At 40.8% G+C, this 17,150-nt stretch overlaps 1 protein-coding gene across 1 annotated transcript in view; it reads left to right on the forward strand.

Annotated features, from left to right (window-relative positions):
- The window catches only part of AHRR (aryl hydrocarbon receptor repressor), a 279,804-nt gene that overhangs the window by 220,557 nt on the left and 42,097 nt on the right, over positions 1–17,150 (forward strand). Inside the window, exon 7 of the mRNA XM_075828497.1 lies at positions 8,915–9,044. Coding sequence (XP_075684612.1) covers positions 8,915–9,044 — 130 coding nt within the window. The remainder of the gene's footprint in view (positions 1–8,914; positions 9,045–17,150) is intronic.

The following is a 17,150-nucleotide window of genomic DNA, read 5'->3' on the forward strand; positions in this document are numbered from 1 at the left end:
CTTGTGCATTAAAAAAATCTGATTACATTAAAAGAACACTCTGGGCAAAACACTGGGTAATGTCTAGTGTAGGGTCTAAAGAGTTAGTGCATCACAAAGGCCTTTGCATCTTTGGTGTCCTTTGAATCCCTGTGCTTTGATTGTAATTTGCCTTTAAGAATTGACAGATAATCTTTTGTAGCAGCCATGTCTTTTAGCACTCTCTTCTCGGTGAGACTGATCATTTGCATAGAAAGTGTAAAATCACTTCCCTCTTCCTCACCAACGTACTAAGGCTAGTTTGCATTTTTTTTTTTATCCATGAAAATGACAACGTTTATGACACGTTTTGACATTTACAAAAATGATGGGTCTTTTTTAACCACATACTTATAGAGCAAAGTGTTTTTCGACAAGATGGAAACCACCTATTCGTATCTCTTGCCTGTTCTTAAAGGCTATGGACACCTTTGAGGGCATTTGTTTTTCTTTAATAAATAGATTAATCCGTGTGTTTACTGTAACTTTGTAATTCGTCATTATTAAAAAAAATCTTTTACGTTTGGAGATACATCTGTTCTGTATTCTCTATACAGAACAGCTGTATCGCTCATTTTACACTGATAGGTTCAATGTCGGCGGGTCCTGCATGTCTCTGACTCACAGGATCCACCTGTAATTGATTACATCTAAGTTATGATCACAGACATGCAGGACCCACCGACACTGAACCTGTCAGGTCCGTGGGACTGACGGATTGAGTCTTAAACTAACAATACAACGTTCTGTATAGAGAATACTGAACAGCTGTAAAATATATATTTTTTTTAATAAAGACTACCGTATTTTTCGGACCATAAGACGCAGTTTTTATCTTAGAATCTGTGTTCTAATCTTCTGCTGCATCTTATACCCTGAAGGTAAACAGATGCCAGGAGCAGGAGACTGAGCTCTGAGCTTCAAAGGTCCTTGCAGTGCAGTGTAATGGAAGCAGCATGTCCTGTGCTGTGTGTAAAAGATTTCTGCGCTATCTGCTCACTGAACAGTCACGTCTTACTCACAGAATTCTGTCAAATCTCATTGTTCGGTGAGCAAATATCACAGACATTAGTACACACAGCACAGTAATTCTGCACAGGTACTGATCTACAAGGACCTTCTAGCCACGCCCCCTCCTATGTACAGAGCCGCAAGAAAAGCAGATTCATTGGGGCACAGTGGCTGGCATTGTTATTGGGCACTGTGGCTGGCATTGTATTGGATACTGTGGCTGGCATTGTATTGGGGTATTGTGGCTGGCATTGTATTGGGGGCACTGTGGCTGGCATTGTATTGGGGGCACTGTGTTACCCTATTGTCTCAATATTACCCAAGAAATGTATAGTTAAAGGCAAGACCTTTTTTTCTCTTTTATGCTATCATTTATGCGTGCCTCTAATGGTCCGAAAAATACGGTAATTACAAAATTACACTAAACACACTGATTAATCTATTTATTTAAAAAAATGCCCTCAAAGGTGTACATAGCCTTTAATTCAGTCAATCAAAGAAATTCACTATGTGGCACACAATTACTAATTTAATGCACTTTATTAATACATTTCTATTTTTACCATTGGCATATAAGTTCAAGTTTTTAGAGCAGGTTATTAAATTTGGATTCAAAGTCTAACTATAGCTGTAAAACTGGTCATACACATTAGCGTCCAAACCCTCCAATATCGGTAGGATTGCCCAACAATCTAATGTGAATGGGGGCCTCACAACTGCCTGTCATGACAATGTTGGGGGATAGAATCATCTGTCATGTTGTATTTGCCCAATTCTTTCTTCCTGTCATAGGGGTCTAGCAGCAGCTTATTCCTCTCTGCCGTGCCGAGCGTGCATTATAATGGAGTCGTGTGAGATAAGGGAAGATTGAGCTCCTGGCAGGCAGCCATCTCATGTATATTGCCAGCTAAACTCCAGGCAAAAGTTTGTTCCCGCATTTTTCCAATAGAGCATATGTTATGATTGATACCTCTGGAAAAATAAATCCATAGAAGATTGATCAGATTTCTGTGAGTGCCGGTATTTCTTCTATCCAATAGAGCATAACGCCCTCAGCAACTGCATGGAGTGATGCCATTTTAATGCCCTACCCCTCCTTACAGATGCTATGGGTAACAGTAAGGGAGTAACCTCGGATATATCATAATTGTGGTGGTGGAGGGGTTGGGTAAGATGGTGGAAATACCCCGCAGGGATGTCGCAAAGAAAGATTAAACAAATCAGGAGTAGGGGTGCCGAACTTGCAAACTTTACTTGAACTTTCAAATATATACAATTTTACCAGCCGCTTATGGTACATATGGTTATACATAGTATTTACAGTTCTTCCCACTCTAGGAGACACAACCTAGATATAGTATTTATAATTCTTCTTACTGCTGTGAGGAACAGACTTTGTTACGGCTCAGGCTGCTAAGATGGCTAGCTTTTCCTGGTGACTGGCAGACAGGACCAAGGGCACCCCCTTGATAAAAGGGCTATCTTCTTGGACCCAGTAGGCCTTAAGATGGTGGCTGATACTTCGTACTTTGAGCCTAGTATCCCCTGAGCTGGTGACTGCTGGTTGCTTTGTAAACAGGCCCTAAAAAGCCTCCATGGACTGACACTCCCCTTAGTCTTACAATACTGCTGACCACTACCAGTACACCATCCTCTGACTGTCTTGGGTCACGTCTCTTCTACGTACACTTCACCGCCCAGCAATCGATACGGTGGGGACTCCCACGCGACCCCTGCTCACTCTTCAGGAACTGTCACTATCACAGGCCCAACGATGGATACTAGCTAGGTTGGTCTTCTCCAGTCCAACTCAGGCTCCTCAGTTCCAGCTCTACAGCAGTCGGTCTTTCTTTCTTCCCCAACTCCACAGGAGCTTTTACAATTTCAACTTACTCCCAGCACTGAACACTACTTGGTGGGCTTAATCCTGCTTTTTTTTCTAAGCGTCGCCTCCAAGCGTAATGACACAAGATTATGTGTCTGCCATTACTCTGGTACAGAAAGGTAAATGCAGCCAATAAAATGGCGTCTGAGCCGTACATTCCGGTGCCTAAATCGTAGATGTGAACAAGCAAAAGACCTTGCCTTACCCTTTAAAAAAACAGTCAATAAATACAAGATGAAATATGTAGACAATGATTTCGGTGGCTGGACCAACTGCCCTCTTCTCCAATGTAGAATATCGTTGCATATGTACTCCCTTACAGTTCCAGACAGTGGCCGACTTCACCACTGCTCAAGTGCCACCTAGTGGAGGGGTAAAGTTGACAGCAATAACAACACAGCACTGATGATGCATCTACATTGCCACGAGGGACCCAAAATATAATGATCACAATTAATGCACAGTTTGCCTTTTAATTATGGTTACACATGATTTGGGGGTTTTCAGTTATTTCCCTAAAGGCTATGTACACCTTTGAAATATTTTTATTTTTTTTAATAAAAATGGCTCAGTGTGTTTGGTGCAACTTTCCAATTACTTTTTATTAAAAACCCGTCAGTGCCGCTTACCTGACAGATTCAGGTCTCAGCGCAAGATACAAAGCAGCTGTATCACAAAAAGTTAAAATAGTTTTTAATAAAAAGTATTTAGACAGTTGCACCAAACACACATTTTTATTGAAAAAATAAATAAAAAAAACAACAACAATGATTTTAAGGTGAACATAGCCTTTAAGTCCTGGCTCTAATGTCTTTATGTGTAGTTTTAGTAAGGGATAGTGAAAGTTGTGTTGCTCTAGAAGCTTTTTTTTTTTTAAACAATTAAGCATATGATTTATTTTGGCTAAACAAATTTGTTTATTCCTGTTGTTGAACGTGTGCATTTAGAAGAAACATTTATTGTGACTTTGACCATGAACTCTTCGAACGTTCAGACGTTTCAGTGTTTCTTGTCTAATAAATAATAAAGTTGTTTTTACGTGGAATCTGTCAATATTGCAGATGGCATGTTTATAAAATGTGGGAAATTACCCAGTAGGTGGTAACACTTTATGAGAGCAGGAGTCCCTCTGCTTTTTATTTATTTATTTTTTCGCATGTCTGAATGCGACCTGGGAATATCCTGGCTGCTCCTTAATTTATCTGTTACTTGTGTGGCTGAAATGACTTCTCTAGACATGTCTTAGAAATATATTCACATCACCAAGACTTATATCGCTAGAATTCTAGATAATTCAGTGTTCAAAATGCTATAAAACGTCATTTTACAGTTTAATATATAAAACCTACATAAAAAGTTGACTAACTTCGTAATCTCCTATCTAACTAATCGTAACTCACAGACCCAATCTAATTCAGAACTACATTCAGAATTCTACAAGCTCATGATCTCATCTCAGCAACATCCACTGGTTCAGTGCCTATACTGAGAATTCCCTGGTAATTGTTACTCTGGGGGGTAGTATATATATATATATATATATATATATATATATATATATATATATATATATATATATATACATATATATATATATGTATGTGTGTATATATATATATATATATATATATTGTGAGACAGTGACAGGTAAAGTCATTGAGGGAAGGTACATTTCCCCCAGAATCCTGTCATATGTATCCTAGGCTCCAGGGAATGAGTAGTTTTTGCAATAGAAAGCTCTAGCTTTCCAATCTCGGCTTAAGGAATAGCCGGAAAAAGGGCCTGGAGTTGGATTGGGGAAGAGCAGGGTGGGTTCCCCAATCCCTAGTCCCTCTCTGTTTGTAGGACAAGGCTGCTGCTCAATTAGCTGCACCTGCAGCCTGTTTATAAAAAGGTGCAGACACAGTGTGTGTCAGTCTCACCCCTGACTCAGACTGGAGACTACTAAGTCTGGAGTAGCCTGTATTCTATGTGAGTAAAGACCTGTGTTACTTGGTGTCCAGTGCCTGGTAGGAAGGCACTTGGTATAGTTAGATAATATCTTGTTTAGTTAGTGCTCAGACGAGCAGGATTTATTTTGTATTTTGCCTTGTTGTACAAGAGGCTGTTTCTTTGACAAGAATAAAACACAGGCAAAAGCCCTGTTATGAACTTTAATGCACGGTGTCCCTGTCTCTGGCTACTAAGAAACCGCTGTACCAACCTCTCCTGATGCTAAACCCTCACAATATATATATATATATATATATATATATATATATGTATATATAGTAAATCCTTTCAAAATACGAGACAGCACACCTTGATAGTGAAAAAAGTGGATTTATTCACCACATGCAACGTTTCAGCCCTACTCCATGGGGCCTTTCTCAAGCAATATATATATATTACAGTGCCCACCAAAAGTTCCGGAACACCCTCATAACTTTTGAAAGGCTTGAGAGGCTTGAGGTAGAGGTTTGAAATTTGGTGGGATTTAATGGGGGTCATAAAATCTACTAGTTAACGCAAAAAAAAAACACCCACACCCCCTTGGGCGTTGCGGGGTAGGCAGGGGCAGCAAAATCCTAAATGGCACGGGGGGTCGAGTGGAATCTCATTTGAAAGCTCTTTTCAATACAAAAACAATGCTGCAAACTATTTTGAGATAGGATTTTTTTCTGCTGATATATTTAACTTTAAAGTTAGTTATCATCTTCATTATCGGCTACCGCAGGTGTTAGCATTACCCAAAATGTACCGCGTGGGTAAAATCCTAAATGTGTGTGTGCATGTGTGTGTGAGCTTGGGAATGTCACATCAAGGTGACTTTAAATGACGTATTATTGCAATCAGCCTCGGCGATACAAAATGAACCTTGTCTACGATTGTAACATGATTTCATGTGTACACATTTCGGTAGCAGAGGGAAGCATGAAGTCCTCTAAAATTTGCTGGTAGACGGCTGCGCTTACTCTGGACTTGATATAACACAGTGGACCAACACCAGCAGATGACATGGCTCCCCAAACCATCACTGACTGTGGAAACTTCACACTGGACCGCAAGCAACTTGGATTGATGCCTCTCCACTCTTCCTCCAGACTCTGGGACCGAGATTTCCAAATAAAATATATATCAGTTTAATACAGTTTATCTATTTTAAAGACTATGTAAAAAAACTGTCATAAAACTGTATTAAAACAAAACTTTTGTTCCTATTTGTGCCTCAAGCAGTCGTCACATGCTGATTACGGAAAGTGATAATCTCAGTCATATAGAAGGACCATATTGCAATACAGTGGAAGTCATCGTCGTAGTAGTAGTTTTATTTGCAGATTTTCTACAGACCTTCCAATTTGTCAATTCACACATATTTCTTTTTTTGTCTAGAAATATTTCTAGCCTACTTCATGCGCATTTCCATTGGCTTTTTGCATTCATGGTCTGGTAGCAAATGGTCTCCTGCTGCTTCAAGTTGACACTACAACAGGTCCTGCAGTTACTGAACTAGAAAATGACATTTTATTTAAAGCTGTCTCGAGGGGAATAACTTAGACTGAAATGATTTAGCTCTAAACTGAGCCTTTCTCAAGTGCTCAGGAATGGCTCTATTTATATTATAGTCCAAATGCTGCAAAACTTATACATATAGTTCACTTTTACTCATATATAGTTCACATATACTTTTTAAGCCCATAACTAGCCATCAAATTCAATGTCATAATTTATGCAGGCATTCTAAACAGGTGCCATGTACAGCTGATAAAAAGTATACAGACTCTAAAGTCTATAATTCACAATATATTGCAATAAAATGAATCCACATAGGTCTCTATTAATTAAAAATTACATCATAACAAGTAGCTCTCAATGAGGAAATATGATGAATCTATTCATTGTTAGATTCTTTATAGTAATAATAATAATAATAATAATAATAATAATAATAACAATAATAGTGTTTTCATTATCTGTATGTTTTGACTTTATTGTTTTGTTTTTTTGTCTGCATATTTTTCCATCACCATATAAATGTGTTATATCACTTACAGATGCTTTTCCATTATGCATAGATGGTTCTGCTACTTTCAGTTGTCACCTAATACTGTTACGTTAGCTCAATAATATAGAGAGGGTGATAGCTGCATTTCAATTTCCGCATTCATATGTTCCAGTACAAAGCAGGGGATGTGTTTCAGATACCAGGCGGTGGAAATATGCCATAAACAATAAGTCCTCAGTGATATAGTGTAACCGTTTTGTAGGAATTGGATTTTAAGTAATGATTTCCAAATGTTTGGAACTTAAAGCTGTAGAGACGTTGAATCCACAAGCTAAGTTCTAACTCATGTCAGTAACACTTTCATCATCCAGGGCCCATGACTTTTATCCTGATAATGATTGCAACGATAATTAAATCATTTCATATGCATTCCAGCTCATGTATTCCCTGGTGTTTTATTGCTCCTAGAATTGTACCAATAATGAGATAATTTATATATATATCACTATGTTGGTTTGGTATGTGCTGCAGGATAAAGACAGTTTGTCTTACCAGTTGCAAACTAAATATACTAATTTATTACAGTGGGATTTTTATTACGCCTTTTAACGCTTTCCTAGTCCCTGCAGAGGTCAGCTATGTAATTGAAAAACACAACACAGACCAGCACAAGACTTCTGTTTGATGGACATGTTTCTTACTAAAAGCCAGAAGCGTTTATTACTCCTGCTACATCGAAAATGAATGATGAGGTTATACTGCAATTAACATAATCTACAAGTAACCTTAGTCATTTCAAAAAGAATACTGTCCCACTTGTGATCAATGATTTTATGATAGGACGTTGTTTGAAATGTCTCTCCCAACGTATTCATGTGAACTAATCAACATAAAGTACATATGTATTATTGTTTGATATACACATTAGTAATTCATAGGCTAAATAGCACAAAATATACATTAATATTGTTCCATGTGAATTCTGCCCTTCGGGGTCACTGTTCTTTCTAGAATCTTTTGACATGCCATATAGACATGTAAGACGTTATGACTAGTAATGGTCCAGGCACTTAGACCCCCGTCCAAAGTGATATGTATTAAACAGGCTGCTATGAAGCGTCTGAAGTGTAGGAGTTCATCCCTGCTTGGCTTCATCCGTTATTATAATGAGTGGTGAGAACTGTTGTAAGTTTCCCCTCTCCGAAGGCCCTACAACATTGACAAACAAGGAGAATCAACCTATAGATCATGGAAAGAAGATGTGAGGGCAAATAAGCACAAATTCCTCCTGTCCCAGATGGTTAGAGGCCTGCTGGTTTCTAATTTGTGCTTTTGGGTCCCTTCAGCTCCATACCTCCACAGCTCCACCAAGAACTAGAATAATATGCACTGTGTCCTGTTGAGCATTGTGCCCCTTTGACCCTCATCTCCTTGGAGAGTTAAGTATGGGCAATAGACAGTATACTGCCAGTATTCAGCTCTCTGAATCGGAGAGAAGCAGACCGGAAGGGCATGCCACTCAGCAGAGCATCGCAGCTCTTTCATTCTGCCTAGACCCCGACCAACCGCAACTTCTGCCATGTTTAAATTTTTTTAAAACTAAAGCGACCCAATAACGATAATGCAGGGAAAATGTAATTTATTTTTTTTTATAATATGTGAGCCACTCAGTGTGTCCTTGATGAAAAGTAGAAATTGCTGACACATACTATAGGACAGATGCAAGTTGTCAATATGAAGACATTTCTAGTGTGGCAGCATAGTTTATTACATAAATATTATTGTCCATTGTTTTTTTTTTTGCTAATGGTTATGTTTCCTTTATAAATAAATGTTCCATTGTCTCGTTATTTGTATAACATTTAAAAAAATAATAATTTATATATATATATATATATATATATATATATATATATATATATATATATATATATTAATATTTATATAGGTTTTAATCAGTTGGCTCATCAAAAAATTCCTTTATCTGATTCATTATGTATTTTCTGGTATTTCAGACTGACGTCATGCATCAAAATGTCTATGATTACATCCATGTGGATGATCGGCAAGAATTCTGCAGGCAACTTCACTGGGCTATGAATCCTCAACAGATAATGCTTGCACAGGAGTCTCAAACAGAAACAGGTTGGTTTATTACACAGTAGAAAGCGTTATAGGAGGGATATGTGTAATACTTAGAAAATATTTTTTTATCACAGTTTTTTAAATATTATTTATTTTTAAGATTGTTTTGCTGCTATTATTGCTGTTCTAACTTATCTGATCATCCTGCCCAGGATCTATCAGTGAAGTCTTTAGCAGAATCTCTAGAAGTGGATGCAAAGGGCCTATCTAGCACCATGGTAAGTATTAGCAGGCCACACCTGGAGACTGACTATAGCAGAAAGAGGGAGCGCTGTTTACAATCCAGGTATACAACTATGAGTCAGATAGCAGCGACGAGATGCACAAACTACAAAAACTCAGCAACCTGCAATGGTCCAATGTCTTAAGCCCCCTAGCGTGATTATTGAGTGAGAGTTTGCTAGAACAAGGCATAGGTGAGGTAAAAAACACAGAAAGATTTAAACAGACAGAAGCTCCAAATAAAAGAGAATTCCAGAAGCTGAAAGGCAGTAGAAACAACTCTGGACTCGGTGGAATTTATTTAAATTGTATTTTTATTAATTGCTTTAATTAATTGCTTTTAACATCTAATATTAATTAAAAATAATTATATTACAGCATTTTATTTACTGCGGACATTTTTCTAGCTTGTCACAAATCTTAGGGTATGTTCACACGGCCTATTTACGGACGTAATTCGGGCGTTTTTGCCCCGAATTACGTCCGAAAATAGCGCCTCAATAGCGCTGACAAACATCTGCCCATTGAAAGCAATGGGCAGACGTTTGTCTGTTCACACGAGGCGTAATTTACGTGCCGCTGTCAAAAGACGGCGCGTAAATAGACGCCCGCGTCAAAGAAGTGACCTGTCACTTCTTTGGCCGTAATTGGAGCCGTTATTCATTGACTCCAATGAATAGCAGCGCCAATTACGCCCGTAATTGACGCGGCGTTCAAGCGCCTGCACATGCCGTTACGGCTGATATTACGGGGATGTTTTCAGGCTGAGGATATGTTCACACGAGGGCGTCCGTAACGGCTGAAATTACGGGGATGTTTCAGCCTGAAAACATCCCCGTAATTTCAGCCGTACCGGCATGTGCAGGCGCTTGAACGCCGCATCAATTACGGACGTAATTGGCGCTGCTATTCATTGGAGTCAATGAATAACGGCTCCAATTACGGCCAAAGAAGTGACAGGTCACTTCTTTGACGCGGGCGTCTATTTACGTGCCGTCATTTGACAGCGGCGCGTAAATTACGCCTCGTGTGAACAGACAAACGTCTGCCCATTGCTTTCAATGGGCAGATGTTTGTCAGCGCTATTGAGGCGCTATTTTCGGACGTAATTCGGGCAAAAACGCCCGAATTACGTCCGTAAATAGGCCGTGTGAACATACCCTTAAACATCCCCGTAATTTCAGCCGTTACGGACGCCCTCGTGTGAACATACCCTAATTATAATAATATTTGGAGTAAACAGAATAGGGCAAATTTACTACTGTTGTCTGGGTCTAGAATGTGTAAAAAAAAATTAAGCACATTTTGGTGCAAGTTGTCGCAATTTGGCACATTTTAAAGTCTGCACCCCACTAGACACTTTGTAAAAGTAAATTGAAAAGGGGGCATGGCTTAGCGGGAAAGAGACGAGATACTTTCACTTATGTGTTCCTATTTAGAACATTAAAAATTGAATTGGGATTCTTTTTTATTTCATTTTCTTGAGCTTCCTTTATTTTATTTGAATCAGGGAAATAAGCTTCAATTCCTCAATTAAGTTTTTAAGAGAAATTAGGTAAAAAAAAATATTCAACTATCAGTTCTAATATAGAAAACAAAATCTTATTATGTACAGCAAAATCTGAGAAATAAAATCGCTGTGGTACGTAAAAGAGTTTCATCATAAGGACCAAGACACTTGTACGGCAGATTGGCATGTCCCAACAGAATGTTGGAATTATAAGGCTAGGTCATATTTTTCCTGTCTTCAATAATGCAGTGTTGATGAATGTCTGGCTACTGTACCCACAATGCCTGCTTTAATATTTCTTCTGAACCCGGACTTAGCTCACCATAGGATCCTATGGGGATCTACTGTAAGTCTGTTATGTAAAGGGTGCTCCCCTTTAAGACCACAGACAATAAGTTGCAATTGAACAGATAATTTCCAGTGTTGTGAAGGAATTAAAAGTTATCATGAAATTTGTCTTCACAGTGCAGACAATTCGCTTAAAGGGGTTTTCCAATTTTAATTAATTATGTGGGCACTGATTGTAAACTCTCCCCCACATAAAAGTTCTAATTAACTTACAATTTCGAAAGTGCCTCCATTTTCAGCTCTCTTCGCTCGTCACGTGACCTGTGATGTTCCATTTTATACATAATCCAGTGACGTGCCGTATACCAATCCAATGGACTAGGAGCCAATAGTCACTAGTGACGTTTCTTTTTAGGGGCGTCTACTTTCCCCGCTGTTTTCTCTATGTAACACGGTATGTCAGGCAGTGACAAGACGGTGTGGAGAATAAGACAGGAACAAGAGGGATGACCCTAGAGCGTGCAAGGCATGTACGAAAATGTAGTGTCAGCAGAAAGCTGAGTAAACAAACACACACCATAACCCATGTCAGCAAACAGCGCACAACGTGAATGTGCGGAACAGTTAGTAGCAATTAATGGGGAGGAATAATGTGAGCGTGTTGTATACAGTTTAGGAAATGTATTTTGTTTGTGGGTGGGGGATCTCGGAAAAGCGCTTTTATGATACTCTCTTTATACTGGTCCTTACACCAGGGCCGAAGACCGTGAGATACTCCAATTGGCCCACCAGAATCGGGTTGCACCAAAGTGACTGTCAGCTTTCATCTGTCTAACAGTGCTATAATGGGTCTTTGAGAGGCTACCTTCTACCACAGCCTTTCCCACCTAGATGGCGTTGCAACAGTATAGTAACAGTATAGTAGTGCTATAGTATATGGTCCCAGATGACAGTGTCCAAGTTCTTGTTAGAGAGGGGTACCAACTCTTTAAGGGCCACTTGACCTGACTTGTAACAACAACAATAATAGCAGCAATGTCACAGGTAAAGTGCTTTGCATAAAAAAAGTGCCAGACTTGAACTTAACTTTTACACGAGAGGAGGGAGTATACTCTAGAACTTGTCTTATCTTCCGAGAACTTTTGCGGGCTTAACACTATCCCTCCATCCTCCACCAGTCCACTCACTTAATAGGAATTAAATGAACAGGCCCATCCTTAGACCTCAGGCAAGCTAATCTCTCACCAACTGCTGGGCTTTAACTCAAAGCTCATGCTTTCACAGCCCATCCGGACCCAGCTGTGGCTCCCAACTCAGAGAAGTCTCTATCTCACCACTCACCGGCTTTCCTCCTAGCGATAACCTTGAGTCTACAGGTGTAGCACCACTTCAGGAACCTCTGGTCCCTCCCTTGGCAATCTCACTGTGGCTTTACAGATTATGGTTCACCTCTCCACCTCGCCATCGCTGTGTCCACAGCCCACCGACTGACTACATGGTTCCTAAACTAGAGCCTAAGTGCACTAACACATTACAAGCAGACCCATCGTCACCTCACACGGTACAACAGCACTCTTCTGCTGGTGCTAAACTCTGCCTCTCTTCCTGGTGGCACATCTATCTGGTGACCACTATATTCTTAGGACTAGTCTTAACTCAGGCCAGGAGCGGGCTCCCATGGCACCACATGTGGCTTCTATACCACACACTACTTCCTGAGGCCTTCCATCCCCCCTTTTATAATCTATCAGGATCTTCCCCTAACACAGCGTTGCTCAATGGAGTGCCACTGCATTTACTCTCCTCCCCTTTCTAAACTTCTCTTCCGGCTCAGTGTGTAGTAGTGCTGCCATGATGGTCGTATTGGGCTGTAATACTGATGCTAAAATGTGCCCATATACAGCCAAATGAAACTGGCCCTAAAAGTCTTTGCAATTTTTGCAGTCATATGTCAGTGTTTATCAACTGTTAGTATTTCATAAAGTTAATGATTTTCTCAGGGGCGTAACTAGGAAAGCCTGGGCCCCATAGCAAACTTTTGACAGGGCCCCCCCTCCCCTGGGTATCACACAACCCCCCCTTGTAGATAGTGCCTTTTTTACAGCCCCCCCTGTAGATAACGCCATACAGCCCCCCCTCTGTAGATAGCGCCATACATCCCCCTGTAGAGAACGCCATACAGCCCCCCTGTAGATAATGCCATACAGCCCCCCTGTAGATAACGCCATACAGCCCCCTGCAGAGAACGCCATACAGCCCCCCCCTGTAGAGAACACCATACAGCCCCCCCTGTAGGGAACGCCATACAGCCCCCCCCTGTAGAGAACGCCATACAGCCCCCCCTGTAGGGAACGCCATACAGCTCCCCCCCTGTAGGGAACGCCATACAGCCACCCCCCCTGTAGGGAACGCCATACAGCGTCCCCCCCGTAGGGAACGCCATACAGCGTCCCCCCTCCCAAAAAAATGCGACCTACAGTGTGTCCTACAAAATACATGTATCCCCTCTCCACAGGATCTCCACAGGATAGGGGATACATGTGTGATCACTGGCAGCGATAGGGAGAACGGGGGACTGAAAGTCCCCTGAACTTCTCCATGACAAACCTCTGACTTCCGGCGTCTGCGCAGCTCAATAAAAATGAAAGGAGCGCTGGTCACGCATGCGCACAAGAGCGACCGGCGTTCCATTCATTTCTATGGAGCTGCCGACACAGACCCCGGAAGTCCGATGTTTGTGATGGAGAACTTCAGGGGACTTTCAGTCCCCCGTTCTCCCTATCGCTGCCAGCGATCACACATGTATCCCCTCTCCTGTGGATATCCTGTGGAGAGGGGATACATGTCCTGTGGAGAGGGGGATACATGTCCTGTGGAGATCCTGTGGAGAGGGGATACATGTCCTGTGGAGAGGGGATACATGTCCTGTGGAGAGGGGATACATGTCCTGTGGAGAGGGGATACATGTCCTGTGGAGAGGGGATACATGTCCTGTGGAGAGGGGATACATGTCCTGTGGAGAGGGGATACATGTCCTGTGGAGAGGGGGATACATGTCCTGTGGAGATCCTGTGGAGAGGGGATACATGTCCTGTGGAGAGGGGATACATGTCCTGTGGAGAGGGGATACATGTCCTGTGGAGAGGGGATACATGTCCTGTGGAGAGGGGATACATGTCCTGTGGAGAGGGGATACATGTCCTGTGTATATCCTGTGGAGAGGGGATACATGTCCTGTGGAGAGGGGATATATGTCCTGTGGAGAGGGGATACGTGTCCTGTGGAGAGGGGGATACATGTCCTGTGGAGATCCTGTGGAGAGGGGGGGGGGATACATGTATTTTGCTCTATTTTGCGCCTTCAGGACCAGACACCGTTTAGCCATTTTTAGCACGTGTTAAATGGCTATAACTTTTTTATTTGTTGGGCTAACGACGTGATTTTTGCGACGTTTTTTCCGTAGACAATGCAGGTTTCATTTTTTATCGTTTTTATACACACCTTTTTTGCTATTTTAGAAATTTTATTCATAAAATTTGAAAATAATATTAAAAAAATAAGCTTTTTTACATTTCAGCTATTTTTTTTTTTTGGTAATAACATAGTTTTACCCTAAAATAGACCTTTTATTTGTGATCGTCATTGTCTACCGTAAATTTTTATATATTACATGTCTATATTAGGGTAATTGGGTCGGCACTAGCGTTACAACAATGATTGGTGGGGGGGGATGTTTTTTTTTTGGGGTGGGTATTTTATGTGTATTTATTATTTAAATTTTTTTTGCACTTGACTTTATTATTTTTTTATTACTATGGTCTGTCCCCCAAAGGTCAAAGAAGACCTTTGGGGAACTTTATATATTTTTTTTCTTTCTTTTACACCATGTTTTTCCACTGTAACTGGAGCTGCACAGCAGCCCCAGTTACAGGGGAAATCAGCCCTCTCATAGTGACGATTGTCACTAATAGGGCTGTGCTGGGTCTAGTAAGACCCAGCAGCAGTCTGCCACTAACGGCACCCGGCGATCATGTGACCAGTCACATGATCACCGGGAGGAATAGAGACAGCGCCGCTGCTGCTGTCTCTATTCCTGTACACAGCGCGCATTCAGCGCTGTGTACAAGTCATCAGAGAAGACAGAAGCAGCGAAAGCTGCTTCTATCCTCTCCTCAGGGTCCCCGGCAGTCACTGACAGCCGGAGACCGACATTCAGCTGCCCGATCGCGCGGGCAGCAAGTTAAAACCCGAGCCGTAGAAAGTCTATGGCTCGGGTTTTAAGGACCCTGACCGCTGGCCGTAAAAATACAGCCAGCGGTCGGGAACCAGTTAATGGCAGAGCGGGGAGATACCTCCCTGCTCTGCCGTAGTGTTCAGTGGCGTCCCGCTGTAGCAGCCATAGCGGCTGCTAGCGGAGCCTCCGGCCATGGTGGGGGCCCGTGCCGGCGGGCGACACGGGCCCCCTCATGCCGCGGGCCCCGTGGCAGCCGCTACTGCTGCTACGGCGGTAGTTACGCCACTGGATTTTCTCTTACACCATTTTTTATACTTAACATTTTAAATTCTCAAACCAGCAAGTTTGGGACCTAATAATCTTACATTTTGATGATAACATGCATGCTAACTAAACCCTGAACTAGCTTGATCTATTCTACAACCCACCAACATACATGTGACTATCTGTTAATATATTTTTGCACCTTACCCTGAACTATAAAATGTGAATAGATGTGAATGCAGAATCAAACACCTGAACACAGCAATTTCTCTTTTTGAGGGGACTAAAATTCCTTATCCATGGGGAAAAAAACTGCTACACGCGTTCCTGTCAGTATAGGAAAGAATAAAACTATGCCAACTCTCCTTATTAAATTTATGTACATGTCCTCCTGCATGAGTGCACTTTGTCAATGCATTATATTAGGAAAAAGGAAATCAAATAACAAAAGCTATATGATGGTCTGCACTAAAAATAATAGAGGGAGAACCTCTCACTAATGTACAGTGACCTCTTAAAAGATAAACATGTTGTAAAGCACGATAGGTACCTCATACCTTATATATCATCATATATGTTATATAAATCTCAGACGTCATTGGAAGGGGAAGCTGCCCTATAAGCTCATGTATTTATATGGGTTTGCACGTAAATAAACAGATTTGCACGTAAGTTTAGGTAATTATAGTATGTTTCGAAATGAACATTTATTTTGTGGTTTCAGCTATGGCATGAAATACAAGAACAAGAAAAAAGTCTTTACCTCAAGACTTACCTGGCACAGTGCCATCGTATTGTGAAAGCCTTATTAATTGTTTGTGGTAAAAATATAGGCAACCACTGCAGTAACAACGAAAGGTGTACTGAAACTCAAAGTTAGTTATATTCACTTACTCTTCTTAGAGGAAATGGCATGGTGTGGCATTTCATGGCCCACTTAATTGTTCTCTCTAGAGGATTAGTCACAGATTGAGACCTACACATTTCATGTTCACTTTTTTTTTAAGCAGAAGTAGAAAATAGTAAGACAATCAAGTGCCAATGGCCTTTAACTTTTCATGTGATGGATTGGTCTTCCAGGCATTGTAAACCATTTGAGTGGATCATTTGTGGCAAAGACTCAGTAACAGTTATATACACAGTTGTTGCCAGTGTCCGGATAATTAAGCTTATTGATCCGATACTGGCAGGTACTGGCTAATAAAATGATTCCAGTGCTAATCAGGTCATGTCTTTTTGGATTCAGAAATATATATTTTTCCCAATGGACACATTTTTGTTCATAAACCAACCACTGACATAAAATGCAAAGAAATGTTTTACAATAATGATGTGAGACAGTCAGAGTTCTACTCATATAATTCTCTTTCGCTGTGTTTTCAAAAGGAGGTAAAGAACAAATGTTTTCTGCCAATAGAAAGTGTACGGTTGATGCTCAAATAAAATAATAATTATTACTAATGGCAACAATGAGAAGATAACAAGACTACTGCATGAACACTAGTCAAACTTATTATATTGGTTAAAATGGACACCTCAGTACTAAAATTATTTTTATTGTTAATTTGCTTCCTAAATGCAAAATCTG

Source organism: Rhinoderma darwinii, chromosome 5 (assembly GCF_050947455.1).
Source record: "Rhinoderma darwinii isolate aRhiDar2 chromosome 5, aRhiDar2.hap1, whole genome shotgun sequence".
Classification (NCBI taxonomy): Eukaryota; Metazoa; Chordata; class Amphibia; order Anura; family Rhinodermatidae; genus Rhinoderma; species Rhinoderma darwinii.